At 44.1% G+C, this 20,044-nt stretch overlaps 1 protein-coding gene across 1 annotated transcript; it reads left to right on the top strand.

The window, feature by feature from the left end:
* The first annotated feature begins 3,051 nt into the window (after positions 1–3,051).
* On the top strand, positions 3,052–19,737 carry RETSAT (retinol saturase). The gene is given in 14 exon segments (XM_027860478.1): positions 3,052–3,148; positions 3,151–3,223; positions 3,999–4,183; positions 7,574–7,815; positions 8,777–8,978; positions 9,657–9,731; positions 9,734–9,853; positions 10,345–10,464; positions 16,224–16,362; positions 16,863–16,972; positions 17,060–17,091; positions 17,093–17,227; positions 18,979–19,138; positions 19,592–19,737. Coding segments are annotated over 14 exon segments (1,836 nt in total).
* The last annotated feature ends 307 nt before the right edge of the window (positions 19,738–20,044 follow it).

Raw genomic sequence — 20,044 nt, 5'->3', positions numbered from 1 at the left:
ATATTATATGTATGTATAGACAGATAGATAGATAGATAGATAGATAGGTAGATAGATAGATAGATGGATAGATAGAGGGCACAGGGTGAGTTGAAGATGAAGGGGTCACATCTGGAGAATAAAATTAAGGGGTGAGAGAGGATTATACTAGGAGAAGGAGAAAGGGAAAGGTAGAATGGGGTAAATTATCTCACAAAAAAAAACCAGAAAAGAAAAGACTCTTACAGTGGAAGGGAAATGGGGGAAAGTGAGAAGAAATGAGTGAATCTTATTCTTATAGGATTTGACTTAAGGAAGGTATAACTTACACACTCAATTGGGTATGGAAATCTGTCTTACCCTAGAGGAAAATAGGAGGGGAAGGGGACAAGAGAGTAGGGGGGTGATAGAGAGGAGGGCAGATTGGGAAAGGGGGTAATCAGAAGCAAATACTTCTGAGGAGGGTCAGAGTCAAAAGAAAGAATAGAATAAATGGGGGGGCAGGATAGGATTAGGGAAATAGAGTTAGTTTTTCACAGCATGTCTACTATGGAAGTGTTTTGCATAACTGCGCAAGTATACCCTATATTGAGTTGCTTGCCTTTTCAATGAGGGTGGGTGGGGAGGGAGGAAGGGAGAAAATTTGGAACCCAAAGTTTAAAAAAACACTTTAAAAAAAATGTTTTCACATGCAACTGGGAAATAAGAAATACAGGAAATAGGGTACAGAAATCTATCCTGCCCTACAGGAAAATCAAAGGGGAAGGGGGGGGACAGATAGCAGGGAAAGCAGACTAGGGGAAGGGGTATTTAAAATGCATGCCATCTTGGGGTGGGGGGAGGGGCAAAATGGGGTGGAAATTTGGAACTCAAAATCTTGTGGAAGTAAATGTTGAAAACTAAAAATAAAAAAAAATAAATTAAAATTAAAAACATGTATGGAACCTAAAAAAAAAAGAAATAAACATTCCACAATTCTAACCAAGTGCACCTTTAAAATGTTAATTTCAACTGGTTTAACTGCACACAATACCAACTGATCAAGCAACTCTTACACAAAAACATTTTACCTGGTGCAGAAATGAAACCCTGCAGTCCACAGCTCAGACTGCATTTATAAAAGAGAGAAGAGAAAAACTGCAGGCCATAGCTAGCCCTGCATTATAAGAGAAAAGACCCCATGCAAAGCCAAATCCGTGTGCCAAAAAACAGGACAAAAAACAAAACAAAACAAAACACACACACACACACACACACACACGGGCCTTACCAAAGTGATCTGGATCAAGAAAAGGAGCTCTGGAGCATTCTTCACAATGAAAAGCCAGGCTTAATCAGAGGCTGGGACCCCTAATGGAGCGAGAGTCAGGAGCGTTGAACTTGTCAGTCAAATGAGCTGGGACTTCTGGAAAAAAAAATCCAGCAGCAACTGTCCCTTCTCCCCGTAATGAAGAGCTCCAAGCTTCACCCTACGTCCACTCCTTAAAAACTTCTGACACCAACTAATATTAACAGGATTTTTCCTGAGCCAGTCTCTAACCTGAGAATGCTCTGAGCCACACAAAGCAGACCTAGAGATGGGAGTGCTAGTAATCAAGTAATTTAATTAATCAGTTTCGGAATGAGGAATGTTCTTAGTTGAAGTAAAAGCACAGGTTATATACTTAAACCACTACTGGGGAAGGAGGGCAGAAGGTGGATTACAAACAATCATTTAGTGGTTTCCCACCAGAAACCCAGAAATCCCACAAGTCAATGATTTTGGAGTCCAGTCTTTGGAGGTTGTGACTACCAGAGTTTTGTGAAGGGAACAGATTCTTCAATCTTTGATTTGCTCCACGTAAGGTCCAGTGATTGTAAGTGTTGTCAGAGCTTTGATTAATCGGCTTAAGCTGCATTGTGAACTCTGACTCCCAAGCCAGGGAGGCAGTTCTTGAGAAAACTAAATTATTAGTATATTCATTATATGTATCATATCCATTAACATGAAAATGATAAATTCCTTTCTCACTATTAATAGTCTTTACCTCACCTTCATAGGCATTGCCCCCACATGGGTATCCCCCTTTCTACCTTCATTCCTCAGCTTTCCAGCTCCTCTTTTTGTCTGGACTTTCTCCATTAGAATGTAAATTCTTTGAGGGCAGAGATTTTTTTTTTAAAAGACAGATATAAATAGATAGAAGAATAAAGCATTTACTAAGAGCTTACTATGTGCCAGACATCATGGTATGCTAGAGAAGTTACAGTCAATTAGGGGAAAACAAAACATAAAGGGGAGCTGAAGGGGGGTAGGCATTGAGAGGGAAGAAGGGTAGCATGGCAGCCCATGGGGATTGGAGGTGGGTTGGAAATTTAGAGAGCAGTTCAGCTGAGAAGGGTCCTCATGCTATGGGGGTTTGCAAGGCCGGCCTTAGGGTGGAGCAATCCTCAGGAGAGCATGGCAGCCAATGTGGAAGTGAAACAGACCAGAGATCGCTTCTATTTGTATCCCAGTGCTTAGCACAGCGCCTGGCATTTAGTGAGTGCTTAATCACTGTGCTTAATAAATGTTATCTTGTCTCCATCGCTGTCTCTGTCCCTGTCTCTCTGTCTCTGTCTCTCTGTCTCTGTCTCTGTCTCTGTCTCTCTCTCCATCTATCTGTCTTCTTGGTTTGTCCCAAGTATTTCTAATACCAGGGTAGATCACAAGCTCCCTGAGAGCAGTAACTCTGGCGTATTCCTGCCTCCTTCCCAGAGTGGTTGGGAGTAGTTTTTGAAGCCCCACTGGAAGATGAATTTCTGATGCTAACCTCAGTGTTCCATTCGGACCCAACTTGGCGCTCAGCCATCCCTTACTCTGGAGTTCAGGAGGGGGAGCCCGGGGGCAGGGAGGAAGTGAGCATCAGGGGGTGGCTGACAGGTGTCTGCGGCAGGCACCAGGTGATCCCTGCTCTGGCGCTGGGCCCACAGGAGGGGTGGGATGGGGAGCCTAGGGGAGGTCCTTTATAGAATGATTCTGTTTATTGTAGATCTGAATAAGCCTTGAAGTGTTTGTCTCCCCTACCAAGAGATACACCGGCTGCGACGAGCATGGTGTGGCTGTGGACAGCGTTGGCTCTGGTGGCGGGGGTCGCGCTGCTAGTGACCAGGGTCTGGAGGTTCGTCCTGGGAGGTGGTGGCCAGAATCCCTTACAGAGGACATGAGGAGGCCTCCACGGACGCTGGTGTCAGATGCAGAGGCTCAGAGGAGGATCCTTAAGCAAGGTGTGTGTGTGTGGAAAGGTGTACGGGGCAAGGGAAACACAAACAGGAGAGGGACTAGAGTTCTGCTTCTGGAGTCCAGAGAGTCGTGGGTTCAAATCCCATCTCTGAGCCTCAGTTTCCTTATCTGTACAATGCTGTAGTAATGTTTTAGGGGAGAACAAAGTATAATCTAGTCTTTGGTCTTTGGTCTTTTGAATGGACCTCTGACTCGTGCCTAATTTCTGAAGTTGCAATAACTAATATAATAAACAATGAGAATTGATACCACAATGCGGATGACGTTTGTACCCGATTTCCTTTAAAGGCTTCCCACCAGCCCAGGCTTTATCAGCAGTTTCTATTTAGGTACAGTCATCATATACCCACACACATCAGCTGTGCTCATTATTCAACAAACATTCCTTCCTTGCCTATTATGTGCAAGTCACTGGGTTACACCTTCTTTCCTTCTCCTCTGCTGATGCCTGGTCCATCACATGATGATATTATTGTTGGGCTCCAAGTTCTAAAGCTTCCTTTTCCTCTCCTAGCTCAATCTGGTCTATTCATTCAGATCTTGTTTAGTAGATAAGAAAAATTTTCTGTTGGAATAGGCTAACCTATTCCAATGACATTTCTCACTGCTTTTGAGTTAGAGAAGCAATGTCAATACAGGTATAGTGGCTTTTCATATTGTATGAGGTCAGAGACTCTCATTTTGTTCCCATACCTTACCTCCTGAACACCTGGTAATGTCTGAGATGCTGACTCCCTCTCTTCTGCCCTTGTGTTGCGGCTTTCTCCATCAACTGGGTGCCAGACCAGCTGGATGCAGTGGTGATTGGTAGTGGCACTAGGGGCCTGGTAGTAGCAGCTGTCCTGGCCAAAACTAGGAAATGAGTCCTGGTGCTGGAGCAACATACCAAAGAAGGTGGCAATAGTCACACTTTTAATCAGAATAGCCTGGAATTTGACACAGGTAAAGTGTGGGAAGAGAGAGAGATATAGGCAATAAAACTATAATAGTAGAGGCAATCAACATATCCTTTTCAGAATTAGACAAATCAAAAAATAAACAAGAAACAAGGACCTAAAAAGGATTTTAGAAAATGATAGATCTTTGGAGATTATTGAATGGGAATAGAAAGGAGCATATCTATTTCTCACCTGTGGATGGCACTTCTACAAATATTGACAATGTATCAAGTCTTAAAAACTTCATAAACAAATGCAGAAAAGCAAATATATTAAACACATCCTTACTGACTACAATTCAACAAAGGGCCACTGAAGAAATTATTAAAGATAATTAAAGACCAATTAACTTAATCCTTAAGAACTGGTGTGTTAAAAATATCATAGAAACAACAGATAATTTCATTAAGATAAAGAAAACAATGAGATAACCAGAATTTTTTTGTATGCAGTCAAAGCAGTCCTTAGAAAGATAAAAAAGTTTATATTCCTAAACATTTTTTTAACAAAAGAAAAAAAAATCAATGAATTTTAACAAAAAAAACCTAAAAAAATAAATTTAACCTCCAACCCCAAGTTAGCTAGGTGCAGTGGTGCACCACTTAAATCTCTGCCTCAGGGGAAGCTAAGCCTGGTGGATTTCTTGAGTTTGGCAGTTTTGAGTTGGTGATTGGGTATCCACATTAGGTTCAGAGCCAATTTGGTAAGCACACAGGAATGAGGGAGGGGGATAAGAATTGGGGTGGGGTACAAGACTGTCTAGGGTGGGGTAAACTGACCCATGTTAGAAAGAGAGCAGGCCAAAGCTCTCATACTTATTGGTAGTGGGATCAGGGCGATGAGTGACTGATGCCAGTGAGTAAGATAGGAAGGCCCAATCTTAGAAAAAAAAAGAAAGAAAGAAAGAAAGAAAGAAAGAAAGAAAGAAAGAAAAAAGGAAAGAAGGAAGGGATGAAGAAATTCTGGAAATTTAAAAAAAAAAGATGAACAAAATCCAAAGCAAAAAATGAATTGAATTAGTATATAAAATTAGGAGCTGGATTTTTTTAAAGCACTATTTTAGGCTAATTTGATTTTTTTAAAAGAAGAAAGAACAAAACCTAATTATCCATATGAAAAATTCAAAAGGAGAATTCACAACAAATGGAGCACTGGACCTGGAGGCAGGAAGGCTTGAATTCAAATCCAGCCTCAGACTCTTCCTAACTATGTGACCCTAGGCACATCACCAAACCTCTGTATGCTACAGTTTTCTCAGTAAAATGGGGATAATAATAGCATTTGTCTTTCAAAATTGTTGTGAGGGGGCAGCTAGGTAGCACAGTGAATAGAGCACCAGCCCTGAAGTCAGGAGGACCTGAGTTCAAATCCGGCCTCCGACCAAACACTAGACACGTACTAGCTGTGTGACCTTGGGCAAGTCACTTACCCCCAATTGCCTTACCAAAAACAAAAAAAAATTGTTGTGAGAATAAAATGAGATAATATTTGTATAGTGCTTTGCAAACCTTAAAGCGCTATACAAACACTAGCTATTATTATTGGAAACTATTTTGCTCGAATATATGCCAACAAAAATGACAAATGAGATGGATGGATATTTATAAAAATTTGAAAGCCCGGATTAACAGAACAAGAAATAGGGAATTTAAGTTACCCAATCTCAGAAAAATAAATTGAATAAGCCACAAATGAACTCACAAAAGAAAAAAAAAACAAGAAAGAGATGGTTTTATGAGTAACTTCTCTTAAACATTCAAAGGACAAAGGAATCCATTATTTCACAAACTACTTGCAAAAATAGAAAAAGGAGGATCCTACCAAATTTTTTCTATGATACAAATATGGTCTTGATGTCTAAAGCAGAGAGAGTCAAAACTAAAGAAAACATCAGTATCTCTAATGAACATGACACAAACATTTTAAATGAAATATTCGCCAAGAGGCTACAGAAATATATCACAAAAATTATGTTCTGTGGCCACATTGGATTTATGCCAGAAATACTGGATTGGATCAATAGTGGGAAAGCTATAAATATGATAGACTGTAGTAATAACAAGAACAATAAAAATTGTGATTATATCAATAGATATAGAAAATTATTTTTGATAAAGCATGACATCATTCTGTTAAAAATATTAAAAAAACATAAGAACAAATGGACCTTTTCTTAATATAGGAAGTAATATCTATCTAGGGCAACTAGGTGGTGCAGTGGGTAGAGCACTAGGCCTGGAGTCAGGAAGACCTGAGCTCAAATTTAACCTCAGACACTTACTAGCTCTGTGACCATGGGCAAGTCCCTTAACTCCATTTGTCTTAGTTTCCTCATCTGTAAAATGAGCTGGAGAAGGAAATGGCAAACCACTCCAATATCTTTGCCAAGAAAATCCCAAATGGGGTCACAAAAAGTTGAACCTGACTGAATAATAATATCTGTTTAAAACCAAGAGGCAACATTATATGTAAAGGGGAAAAATTAGAGACTTTTCCAATAAGATCATCCAAATGACACCTAGGTTGTGAGCCTGGGAGACTGAGAAGATATTGGTACTATTTATAATAGAGAAGTTAAGAAGATGGGAAGGTTTAGGAGGAAAGACGTTTATTTTGGTTTTGGACATGTTGAGTTTAAAATGCCTAGGGGAAATTCAGTGCAAAATATCCCATACGCAGTTGGAGACATAAGACTGAAAGTTAGGAGAGAGATTGGGTTGGACAAAAAGATGTAAGAACCATCTGCATGGAGATAAGCTAATGAGATCACCAAATGAAATAGTATGGGGGGAGAAGAGGTGAGAAGGTTCAGGACAGAGCCTTGAGGGGCATCCATGGCTGATGGGTATATACGGATGAAATTCCAGAAAAGGAGAATGAAAAGAAGGTAGGAAGGAGGAGAAGCAGGAGAGAGACATGTCATAAAAACCTAGAGAGAAGAGAGTTTCAAGGAGAAGATGGTGCTCAATAATGACAAAGGCTGCAGAGAAGTCAAGAAGGAGGAAGCTTGAGAAAAAGCCATTCTCTCTTATAATTAAGAGGTGATTGATCATGGGAAAGACCATTTTCAGCTAAAATTCTGAGGACTAGAGGGTTAAGAGACTCTAGTGAAGGTGGTGGCGGGGCACTGTAGTGGTACCAGATGACTTCAATCATGAATTAAGAGAAATCTAAGTGAGGAGACAGAGACCTCACCTGACACTGGGCATCCCCATTTGATTTGCCCAGGTCACACAGCTAGTAAGTATCTGAGACCAGATTAGAAGTCAGGTCTTCCCAATGTGAGGCCCAGGACCCTGTCTACTGCACCATTTAGCTGCTTCATCTGTAGGAGCTTGTTTCTTTTTTCTGGTTCTTGAAGGAGGTAATCCCATTTCTTGCCACTATTTGACAGGAATCCACTATGTAGGACAGGTGAATGAGGGCCGCCTTAGTGGCATTGTCCTGGACCAGGTCACAGAGGGGCAGCTGGACTGGGCTCCCTTGGACTCTCCCTTTGATGTTGTGGTGCTGGAGGGACCCACCAGCAGAAGGGAGTTCCCCATATATGCTGGGGAGAAAGCCTATGTTCAGGGCCTCAAGGAAAAGTTTCCTCATGAAGAAGCTGCCATTGACAAGCACATGAAGATGGTGAAAGTAAGACTGGGCTGACCTGGGAGGCTCCCACCCACCTGCAGAGACCCAGGAAGGGCCAACATCGACCTACAGGGGGAGGGGGGAGATTGAGGAGGGACAAGAATTCTGGCCTCAACTGCTTCTCATCAGGACATTGTAGGTTTGCCTGGCACTCCCATGTCATGACCTCAGGGATTTCCTCCTTCATAAGCACTGGGGGCTCCCATGAAGATACATTGATGTATAGCACCTAGCAAGTCACTTAACAGTTGTCTGCCTCAGTTTCTTCATCTGTAAAATGGGGATAATACTAGCACCTACTTCCCAGGGTTGTCATGAGGATCAAATGAGATAATCCTTGTAAAGCTCTCAGCCCTGTGCCTGGCACATAGTAGGTGCCATCTAAAAGGTATTATTATTAAACAAGTCTTAGTAGGCTCTAGTTTATTAGATTAGTTTCTGTCACCTCACAGGGACCTGAAGAAAGGGGATTTGATGGAGGGAAGGAGGGCTCAGGCCAGGTTGGGAGCACTGAACCCTGCTGTGGAGAATGAGCCTTCTGTGGTCTGTGGGCAGTCAGAGTGGGAGGGGGCACAGCCTGAGGGCACTGGACAGAGGGGGTAGGGTCCATGACAGGAAAAGGAGACCCAAGTTGTGGTGGAAAAACCCTGAAACAATCATTCCCACTCCCCAGTTTTATTTTGAGTAGAGAAGGGCAGGGCTCAGGTCAATGTGTTCACCAGGAACAGCACTGGTTCTTACTAAGTTAAGGATTAATGAGTCAAATGTTCAAAATGCAAATCTTTCTAAGAATGACTTGGGAAATGCTGGGAGGGACACCCCTTTAAATTCAGAATATGCATCTTCTCCAGACTGCTTAGTGATTGAAATCTGGCCCATGTCACTGGGGCCTCAGCTCTTTGGGCTGGCAGGAACAGGGATGCAGTAACTTCTTTCTCCCTGGGTTCCTTTCTTTCCCCAGGAGGTAGCAAAAGGAATCCCTCATGTGGCCCTGTTGAAGCTCATCCCTTTGCCCGTGGTGAGGCTGCTGGACAGGTTGGGGGTGCTGGCCTTTTTCTCCCCCTTCTTGAGAATAGCCACTCAGAGCTTAGTGGACATGCTCAGCCAGCTGTCTGCCTCCCAGGACCTCAAAACTGTGCTCAGCTACATCCATCCCACCTATGGTATGGACCTTGGGCTCTGGGGTTACTGGGGGTAAAAGGAGCAGCCAGGTCGGGAGGGGGTGGCTAGCATGAACAGGCTGCTGCTCTCTTGGTTTTCAGGTTGTTTCTTCCTTGCTGTGCTGGACATGAGTGGAGAATGGTGACTCCTATGAGTCTGTGATCAAGAAGGCTGGTCATTTGTCACTCTACCCCATAGAAGTTCCTTTCACTTTATGCCCTGGCAATCTTGCTGTCTTGTGAGATGTGGCTGTCATCTTTAAATAAGACGTCATTGCAATCTTTCCAGAGGATTTTTGTTTGTTTGTTTGTTTTTGTTTTTGATTTTTTGTTTTTAGGCAATTGGGGTTAAGTGACTTGCCCAGGGTCACACAGCTACTAAGTGTCAAGTGTTTGGTCTGAGGCCGGATTTGAACTCAGGTCTTCCTGATTTCAGGGCCAGTGCTCTATCCACTGCGCCACCTAGCTGTCCCAAAATAAGACATCATTGCAATCTTGAGGGAGAACTTTCCCAGTACCCCAGGTTTGGTTGGTGGCAAGGTTCACTGATAGATTAGGGATTGGAGGAGCTTCTGTTCCTAGAGGTAAACTGAGGAAGCTTATTTTGGAAGGAATCACCATCTTAGCCTGTAGGATATGAATGCCGAGCCTTAGAACACTCACCTTATTTGTCTCCCACAGGTGTGTACCCAGAGAATGCCAGTTTCTCTATGCATGCCATATTAATCAACCACTTCCTGGAAGGGGCATTTTATCCTCAGGAGACGCCAGTGAAATCCCTTTTCACATTATCTCAGTGATTCAGCGGGCTGGGGGTGCAGTCCTTACCAGGGCAACAGTGGAGAGTGTGCTGCCAGATTCTGCTGGAAGAGCTTGTGGTGAGAGCTGGGGGTCCCATCATGAGAGTGGGGGCAGGTGGGACAGGCGCAGAAAAGTGAGACAAGGAAGGAGGATTGGGTAGAGGTTCCAGGGTGCAGGCAATGGGCTGCAGAGCCAGCTGCCACATGGGAATTGAATGCTGTGATCTGTAGCCAAGGTAGGGAGGTGAGGAGTGTAGCTTTGATGGGACCCATCAGAGAGCAGAGCTCCACCAAATCCTTCATTGGTGAAATAATTATTGAAGGTTTCCTACGTGCTAAGATACTCTGCTAAGGGCTGTGGAGAAGCTCCAGGATTGGCTATTGAAGCCAAAGCCATCTTCTCTCCCTCTGAGTGATTGATCACATACCTTGGAGTCATGGTAAAGCTCCCCTGGGGTAAGGCCATGGATGCCCAGGGGGATCCTGCTCTCTAATACTTGGGACTTCCTCTCTGTTCTGGGAAGATTTCTGAGCTCTCCAGACCTCACCCAGTCTCCTCTGTTCTGCAGGTGTCAGTTTGAGGAAGGGTGAAGAATTGGTCAATGTTTTTTGTCCCACTGTGATCTCCAATGCAGCAATATTTAATACCTACGAGCACTTATTGCCTGAGAGAGGCCACTGTTTGCCAGGTAAAAGCCTCTAGTCCTTTCTTTCTTTTCAGAACAGTTACAATGTTTTACTTTAGATATGTCATTCCGGTCTTCGGGAAATGTTTTGCTCTGTTCCCTGACTCAGAATGTCCCATAATTGTTTCTTTAGGTGGGAGAAATGTGAGAAGACCCACTGTCCTGGTCTCTCAACTCCCCTGAACCCTAAGCCCAGGCGGGGCGTTTGTGATTTGGTTGAAGCCTAGGCGTTGGGTGGCAGCTTTCTTTTCCCACAGCCTTGTTCCTGGCATCCCCAGCAGCCATTTCTCTAGTCTTTCTCATTCTTCTCTGTGTACATTAATTTCTTCTCACAATACGTACTTCCTGTTCTATTGCCTGTCCATCTTTTAAACGCCCATCCTGGGATGATGGGAAGAATCCATGACATGCAGCCAGAATATGGACTGGACCTCCAGCTTTGCCACTTGGATAGGTCATCCACTTGCTTGACCTAAGCTTCCTCAACCTTAAACTGAATGGGTTGATCACTAAGCTACCTACAATCTCTGGTCTATGATTCTCTTTCTACAACTTTCCTGTTACCTTGGAGGCTCCTTCTAATAGTTAATGAGGACCTCCCTGGGGAACACTTCTCAGGTTCTCTCATTGAGTCCCTATGGTGTTTTTCATATATCCTTGAATTCTGGTTTACCTAATTCTGATTTGTGCTGTGTGAGCAGGGTGGGGAGTGCCTAGCTAGGGAATTTGTGCTGCAGGTAGGAAGAACATGGTGTTAGTCCCTGGAGACAGAAATATGAAGAATGAAACCATTCCTACTCTGAAGAACCTTACATTCTAGTGGGAGAGACAATAAGAATGCATGTAAGTCTGTACAAAACAAAGAGGATGAATGCAAATGAGTACAAAGAAGTCAGATACAAGGGAGGTTGGAAGGCTGGGCCTCAGAGATTGGGGGCAAGGATGGGAATCAGGAAAGGCTTTGTGCAGGTGGTCCAATGACAGAGTCTGTGAGGTAGGGATGAGGAGGGAATGCATTCCCCACAGAGTGATGGCAAGGCACAAGCATGTAGATGGCAAACGAAGTGATAGAGGAACAGAGAAGACAGCAGCTCAGCTGATTGGGAGAGGAAGTAGTACCCAATAAGACTGGAAAGAGGTTGGGACCAGCTTGTGCAGGGTTTTCAAAGCTAAGCAGAGGAGTTCAGATTTGGTCTAGACACAATGGGAAGCCACTGGAGTTGGCTGAGACGGTGACGTGGGTAGATCTACTCTTAAGGAAGTCTGATTTTGTCAGGGATTTGTGGGATCAATGACTACCGCAGCCAGAGAAGAGAGGGAGTTTAATTGGGAGGCTTTTGTAATGATTCGGCAGGTGATGAAATAGGGTGGGATCTGCGTGAGAGGAGAGAAGGGATCAGATGCAAAAGATGTTGTGGAGAAGAGAGTCAGATTTGACAGGCTGAGGAGGAGCAGTCACCCAGTAAAACCACCCAGAGAGGAGAGAGGGAGAGAGTGTCCAGGGGAAGATGGTGGTCACCAGCAACAAATGAAGCAGCTAGATTGATCAGGATAAGGACTAAGAAAAGAGCATCAGATTTGGCTGGGGACATGTGGAATGGCAAAAGTGCAGTCCCTGTTCTAAAGGGGCTCACCTTCTAATGGGAGAGGTTGCATATGAACCGCTCTGCATAAACGAGATCTGTACCATGTAAATTGGAGGTAATGCCAGAGGGAAGGACCCAGTAGTGGGGCTAGATTGAGAAAAGGCCATTAGATCTGGCAATGAAGAGATCGTGAGGGACTTTGGAGAGAGCAGTTTTGGTGGAGGGATGTGGTTAGAATGCCTTCATTGATCTTTGTCCCAATCACACCCCCCCCCGCCATCCTTCGATGTCCTTCCATGAGTAGTGCACCTTCTTAACTCATGTTCTTCCTCTACCCCTTTAACCCAGCCTGCCCCTTTTGTATAAGGTTCACTATAAATCTAGAGCTTGAAGAGATCTTTTAGATCTCAGGGTCCAACCCTCTCATTTTGCAGATAAGAAAACTAAGGTACAGAGAGGTGAAATGACTTGCCCAGTGTCATACATCTAGTGGTGGAGGCAGGGGATTTGAATCCTAGGTCTTGCTGCTGCTACGTCCAAAGCCACATTCCCTGTGCCATACCATCTCCTAAGGCATAGTTGGGTCATGAACCCTGCGTCACCCAGTCTCAGTAATTCCTTTGAAGGTTTAATCTGATTCTTTGCTTTAATCTTTCTCATTTCTTTAATCATTTCTCATGCTTTTGGTATATAAGCTGCTTAGTTCAGAAGGGTTGGTACTTCTTTTTTAAGTGCTACAGAGACTGTGCCAAGCACTGGTGCTACAGAGAAAGGCAAAAAACAGTCCCTGGTTTCATGGAGCTCACAGTCTAATGGAGGAGGACACATGCAGACAACCAGGCACAAACAAATATATACAGAGAAAACTAGAGGTAATAAACAGAGGGAAGGCACCAACATTAAGGGGGATTGAAACAAGTCCACTAGGGTGCCCTCCTTTTTAATAGGTCCACTGTGGTTAATATTATACAGAAGGTATGAGCAGAACCAAAAGTGAAACACACATGCTCACATTAGCTCACCCTGGCCTCCTGGGCTGGGACAGAATCTCAGATGCCCTTTACTGGACATACTTCATTGGAGGCAATCTGGAGGAAAGGGATGCAGGCAGGGAGACCCAAAGGAACTTCCTATTTGGCCAATTTTTCTGCTTCTTTGTAGAGCTATGCCCACCCAGTGGGCTTCATTTCCTTCTCAGCCAACCTGGAATTCAGCTGTAAATAATAGTGAAGTCATTCAAAAGCTGAAGTCGCTAGAGATGTCCTGGTATGTTGTTCTGTAATTCAAAGAATGGTGCAGTGACCAGAGAGTAGTTTGGAGGACTCCAGACACAGACATGGACAAGACACGGACACAGACGTGGACAAGACACAGACACAGACAACACATGAACACGGACAAGACACAGACAGACACAGACAAGACACAGGGACAGGCACGGACACAGACACAGACAAGACACAGACACAAACATGAGTTCTTCAAACTAAACTGCAAACAAGGAGTTCTTTGTGTTCTTTCGGCTTTCTGATATGTGTTGGAATAGCTTCAGATATAAGTATAAAATATGTTATCTTTCAGCACCTATTATGGCACATATATGCTACAAAGTATTATCTAGACATGCATATATAAGTAAATATATGTATAAATATTATATCATATATGCTATAATGCAGTATATATTCATATATCATAGCATATATTGCTGTAATGCATTCTATATAATATAGATACATATATAAGTAAATACACATATAAAATATATATCACATCATATATGCTATAATGTAGTGCACATTTATATGTAAATACATATATAAATTATAAAATACAGCATATATATGCTATAATATATATTACATATACACATATAAGTAAGTGTGTGTCTGTTTGTGTGTGTGTATATCATATTGACCTCACATGAGCCTATGGTGACTACTATAGCCTAACATGTTTTCGGAGCTTCATGCTATCCTGGATATATGACCTGGAAAGACAGCAGATTTCTATCTTGTTAGTATCTGGTCAAGAAATAGCCACCTCCCTACTTCTCAGGCGAGTCCTCATTGACCACTTTCTTCTGTTTCTCTAACCTTCCCAGATGGTCTTTCAAGCGATGGCATACACCATTCACTTACATAGCTTCCTTCTTGGGAAGAATATTATATCTGCTACTTAGTTTGAAGTGTTTTCTGCTGAGTGAGTTTCTTTCACTTTCTAATCGCTAACCTTGGACTCTAACCTCTTGACCACTGGTGAAGATTTCCCTCTACCTCTTTAGATATTTTTTTAGTCAGGCAGCAAACATTTATTAAGCACCTACTATGTACCAGGCACTGTTGTAAGCACTAGAAATACCCTGGCACATTGTCATTTTTACAATGCAACCCCTTGTCCTTTTGTTAAAAGAATGGTTCCATTTCCTTGATGACCTGGAGAGAAAAGAGGTAAGCCTTCCTCAAGTCCCTTTATCTCCTAGGAGGGTAACAGACATTGGGCCAGGACAGAAGTAGAAACTGCACCCTCCACAAAGGTCATTGAAAAATTCTCCTTGAGCTTTGTACTTTTAGGAAGGCATGCCCTTGGGTTTTTGGTGTTGTCTTTGCTAGTAGCTTCCCTAGGGGATGAATGACTAGATGAAAAAAGCTTTTATTAAGAAATTACTATGAGGCTACCAAATAGAAAAAGCAAGATGGTCCTTGCCCTCTGGAAGCTCACACTTGAATTGAGGGAAATGATACATAAAAGACTGGAAAAGGTCTGGAAGTCCCAAGGGTCCTGAGAGGCCCTGGTAGCAGGTCCCAAGGGTCCTTAGGTTCAATCAGTAAGCTAGATGCCTGGGGAACTGGCGGAGGGCACGTTATGTAAGCTTTAGCAGCATGGTAGATGGTAAGGTCTGCTGGTAAGTTCAACCTTCCAGAATCAGTACAGTTGGTGACTCGAATCGAATCCAGGTCATGAGATGGGTTCTGGATGTTTTTGAGGGGGAGGGTTCAAGGGTAGAAAAGAGGCGAGGGCACCCTGGTGGACTTTTTTCAATCCGCCTTAATGTTAGTGCTTTCCCTCTGTTAACTATCTCTAGTTTTCTCTGTGTATATTTGTTTGTACATAGTTGTCTGCATGTGTTCTCTTCCATTAGACCATGAGCTCCATGAGAGCAGGGACTGTTTTTTGCCTTTCTCTGTAGCACCAGTGCTTTGCACAATGCCTGGCACAGGGTAGGCACTTAATAAATGCTTGCTCGTTGACTGACCTTCTGGTTTGGGAATGAATGCTTCTGGACTGTTGAAGAGTAGGTCTTCCTTCCCAACATTGGGTCTGTCCCAGATGGATTCTGACACAGCCCAGGCTGTTGGAGGGGCAAGGAAGGGAGGGATGCAGAAGAATGGAAAGAGAGAGGAGTCTTTGGGGCTAATACAGAAAAACAACATTTGAGAAAGGCAGTATGATAGCCTAATCCACTCCCAAGAAGAAGCAAGGGTGTCCAGCATGCTGTCCCGCAGGTCAGAGGGGTAAGTTTCAACCACCAAGCAGATTTCTCTGAGGTCAATGACTCTGGCCAACCCCATCTAGAGGCACATTGAATATAAGTAGTAACTTTCTCTTTTGGCCAGCAAACCAAGGGTCTTCTCCTCCCAAATTGATTTTTTTTTTTTTATGAAAGAGGCCATCCTTTAACTCACTTTTTTTTTTTTTGCTTTTTGGTGAGGCAACTGGGGCTAAGTGACTTGCCCAGAGTCACACGGCTAGTAAGTTTCAAGTGTCTGAGGCTGAATTTGAACTCAGGTCCTCCACTCCAAGGCTGGAGCTCTATCTACTGTGCCACCTAGCTATCCTCCATGACTCACTTCTTAAAGAGGCCTCACTTAAAGTGAGAACCTGAAAGGACCTTAGTTAAAAAGGGCCAGGGTCTCCCACTGCATCCTGAGCCATCTCCAGTTGTCCTGATAAATATCTTACCACTGGACCCAGATGACTCTGGAGGAGAAAGTGAGGCTGATGATGACTTTGCACAGCCCTCCCTCACTCAAATCAAAGTCAATTTCAATTCATGTCATCATTTCCTGGATGTCATGGCCCTCTTCGAGAACAAAGGACAAACGCAACCTATAGGTGCATACATGGCTACCAGTCTGTCTCTGGGTCCTGAGGTCACTGTGGTCTTTTTGACAGGTGTACAGACCCAGCTGGGCATGGTGCAGCACAGTCTGTCTACACTTTGTATTTTCATCTGCCTCCAGGGCTCCAAGAGTGACCTGGGTCTGGAAGCCAAGAACTACTTTGTCTACTTTGACACAGATGTGGACAAAGTGTAAGATGATCACCTGGTAAGGCAGCAGAGCTCATCTTGTTAAGATCTGGCTGAGAAATAGCTTCCTGCCTACTTCTCAGGAGAGAGTCCCTAAAGGACTCAAGTTGGGGCTGGGGGGTAACCTTTGATCCTCCTCCTCTTTCTAAAAGTTGGGCAGAGCCCGGGGTCTCTAGTTGCCAGTAAGCCAGTTGCTCACTTTTCCTCTCTGAGGCCAGGCCTCCATCTGGAATCTCCTGTACCTTTTCCCTTCCATCCCCTAAGCCATCTTGCTCTTTCCTTGGGTGCCAGGATCAGTTGTTGGTCTGACCTCGATTGAGTCTCTGGCAGCTTTTTTTGGATCCAAGGATTCACAGGCTCCTCTTTTACTAACCGGTCCTGTTTGGGGAGAGTGATTCCTGTCCCCTTCTTGTGACAGGGTTAAGATGCCACCGCAGAGGCTTCACTGATTCAAACTGTAGAAGAACCAGTCATGTGGCTCATCTCTTCTTTCCTCCCCACAGGATGGAGAGATACCTGTCCCTATCCAGGGACCAAGCTGTGGAACACATTCCCTTTTTCTACATCACATCAGCATCAGCCAAAAAACCAGCATAGGAGGACAGGTTCCCAGGTGGGACACAGGTCATGGAAGAGGGGAAGGGAAGAGGGTAGGATAGGCCCAGCACCAGGTACAGTGACCAGAACTCTGTCTCCTCAGACCAATCAACACTGATGATGATGTTGCCTGCCCCTCTATAAGTGGTTTGGGGAATGGCAGGATGAGCCCCAGGGCAAGAGAGGGAGTGACTACGAAGCCCTGAAGAACTCCTTCCTAGATGCTTCCATGTCTGTTTTAATGAAACTGCACCCTCAGTTGGATGGAAAGGTACTGGAATGAATAGGCATATAGAGGGAGGGAGGGGATGGGTGGGTAAAAGAAGTGAGTGGTAGAGATGAAGGCCAGTCTTAACACCTTTCTCTTTGTCTCAGGGCAGAAGAGTATGGTCCTGAGGAGAAATAAGCATCTTGGGGTGAAAGGAGTGAAACAATAAACTTCCGTGGCTCTGGCTTACCTTAACAGATTTCGTGAAATATTGTGTCCAGATTATTGTTGCTGTTGTTTTACTCATGATTTACAGGGAGTGCAATGATTTTTTTTTTTTTGGTGAGGCAATCGGGGTTAAGTGACTTGCCCAGGGTCACACAGCTAGCGTCAAGTGTCTGAGGCCAGATTTGAACTCAGGTCCTCCTGACTCCAGGGCTGGTGCTCCATCCATTGCGAAACTTAGCTGCCCCTAAGTCCAATGATTCTTAAACTATCTCTTGGATCTGTTTTCCCAAGTCAGTTGTTTTTGATATCAGATAGTTTACATTTTCTTTTTATTTTCAACCTTTTGATTTTGTTCTAATATTTCTTGCTGTCTCATGGAGTCATTGATTTCTCTTTGGTCTATTCTAGTTTTTAGGAATTTCATTTCTTGGGGAAGGTTTGATACTTTCTCTTCTGAGTTATTCATTCTCTCCCTAATTCTTTCCCCTAGAACTATTATTTCATTTGGAAAAAAAAATTTCTTGCTTCATTTCTTCTAAGTATTCATGAAGTCTTCATGAAAAATAAATTTTTTCCTTTTCTTAAAGTTTTTATGGAGTTAGATTTGGAATAACTTTTGATACTAGTTGGCATTTTCTTTGATTTGTTCATCCATCTACCTTTTATTTCTGAATTGGGGTTTTGTGTCAAGACTCTGCTACTTGCTGCCTTTTCTGGTGGGATCTGACTGGTGTCACCCTGGGTTCTTGCACTGACCTCCACATCTCAAGGCTAAGACCCCCTAGATCACTGAAGTTCAGGGCATTGGGTATCCAGGGCCCTCTTTGGAGTTTCTGGACAGAATGTTAGGGACAACAGAGCCTGGGGTCAGTGCTGTCCTTCTCTGAGCATTGGGCACCCATGCCAATCGCTACATGCTGTAACTCTTGTGTTTCCAAGGCTCCAACTCCAAGACTTTCTCAAGGGAGCATCCCCTCCCTGTTGCTGCCTGTGGGCATAGAACCTTGTAGGATCCATCTCTGATTTCAAGCTCTTGCTTTGTTTGAGGGCCCTTTTCCTGTTGCTTGTAGGCTTCTAGCTGACTTGTTCTGCTCTTTTGGGGCAAAAGATGTCACTTGCTATAGTTTTTCCATTGGATTTCTTGATTATTATTTAGTTTCAGTGAGGTGGTGCCATAGTGCACAGAGCACTGGGCTTGGAATCAGGAAGACTCATCTTCATGAGTTCAAATATAACTCTGGGCAAGTCACTTGACCATGTTTGCCTCAGTTTCCTCATCTGTCAAATGAGCTGGAGAAGGAAATGGCAAACCACTCCAGTAGCTTTGCCAAGAAAACCCCAAATGGGGTCATGAAAAGTGGGATACAACTGAACAACAATTTTTAATCTTATGCAAACTTTAGGATTTTGCTGACTGAGGATAGAGGGGAAGCTGGGCATCCTACCTCCCTTTCAGGTGGCTGTCTTGGCCAGAATTCTCTGGTTCACCTTGGAGTGATACAGATTCGAGAGAAAGGGAGTAGAGATGATGGAATCTGGGGTCTGACGGGACTTCCACGCTGCAGCCTTCTTCTTTGCCCGCTTAGGTAGAGAGCATATCGGCAGGGTGTCCACTCACTCAAAACTTCTGCCTGGCCGCCTCCCATGGACAAACCTATGGGACTGACCATAACCTCAGACGTCTACAACCCCATGTAATGGTTACAATTCGGGCCCAGAGCCCCATCCCAAATCTCTGCCTAACAGGTATGATGTCTCAGTACTCTAGGATGTGAATTTTCTACAAGTCCTTAGGCCCCCTGACATGCGTTAAGAACCTCAATCCCTTCACCCCGTCCAGGCCCTCCCTCTACAGTCCTGTACACTGCACAGTAATTCCTGTGGGGCTCCAGGGAAGGGAAGAACAATGAAGGAAGGAGTGAGAAGTGGGCTTGCATAGACCAGCCCTTTGGCTCTTGGGTCCCTCTTGCATCTTCACTCAGCAGCAGCTGTTTTGCCCAGACTCTCATTGGTTTCTCCAGAAAAGCAGAGAGAATGTACTCCAGGGAGGTGGGAGCAGAGTTCAGTTTAGACCCCAGGAATCCTTCGTCTTCTCCCAGAGCTTAGGCACAGCCTTCTGAATTCCCTGGCTGAGAAGCAGGCTTGCCATCCTACTTGGCTTAGCCCTCGCATGACCCTGCTTTTGCTTCTGCTTTCCAGGACAGGATGTGTTCACCTGTGGTTTGTTCGGGGCCCTACATGGGGCCCTGTTGTGCAGCGGCACCATCCTGCAGAGGAATGTGCATCTGGACCTCCTGCAGCTGCAGTCTCGCGTTTCTGCTGCCCTGCCCAAGAGAATGAATTAGCACAGTCTGAGTGGATCCCCTATGGCGAGGAGTCCTGGGTCCTAAATGGGCCTGAGAGAGCAGGATCCATGAGCTAATCAACCCCTAATTCATCCTAGCAACTATCACACTGTTCCTTGTTACAAGTGGCACCTACTCAATAGGGTTTTTGATATAATTTCCAAGGTCACCCCCAAGGTGAAGGTTTTTTTATGTTTGCTTGTGGTTGTCAAATTTTCCTGAAGGTCTTCCAAGTGTCCTGGGGGTGGTATTTGTAGCTTTGCTTATAAGGTGATCACTTTATTCTTAATTAGGCTTCTGGCTTGAA

The sequence above is a fragment of the Vombatus ursinus genome, unplaced genomic scaffold, assembly GCF_900497805.2.
Source record: "Vombatus ursinus unplaced genomic scaffold, bare-nosed wombat genome assembly UNPS02014181.1, whole genome shotgun sequence".
NCBI classification, from domain to species: Eukaryota; Metazoa; Chordata; class Mammalia; order Diprotodontia; family Vombatidae; genus Vombatus; species Vombatus ursinus.
Note: the sequence above shows the minus strand (reverse complement) of the source record. Positions and strands in the feature narration are given on the sequence as shown.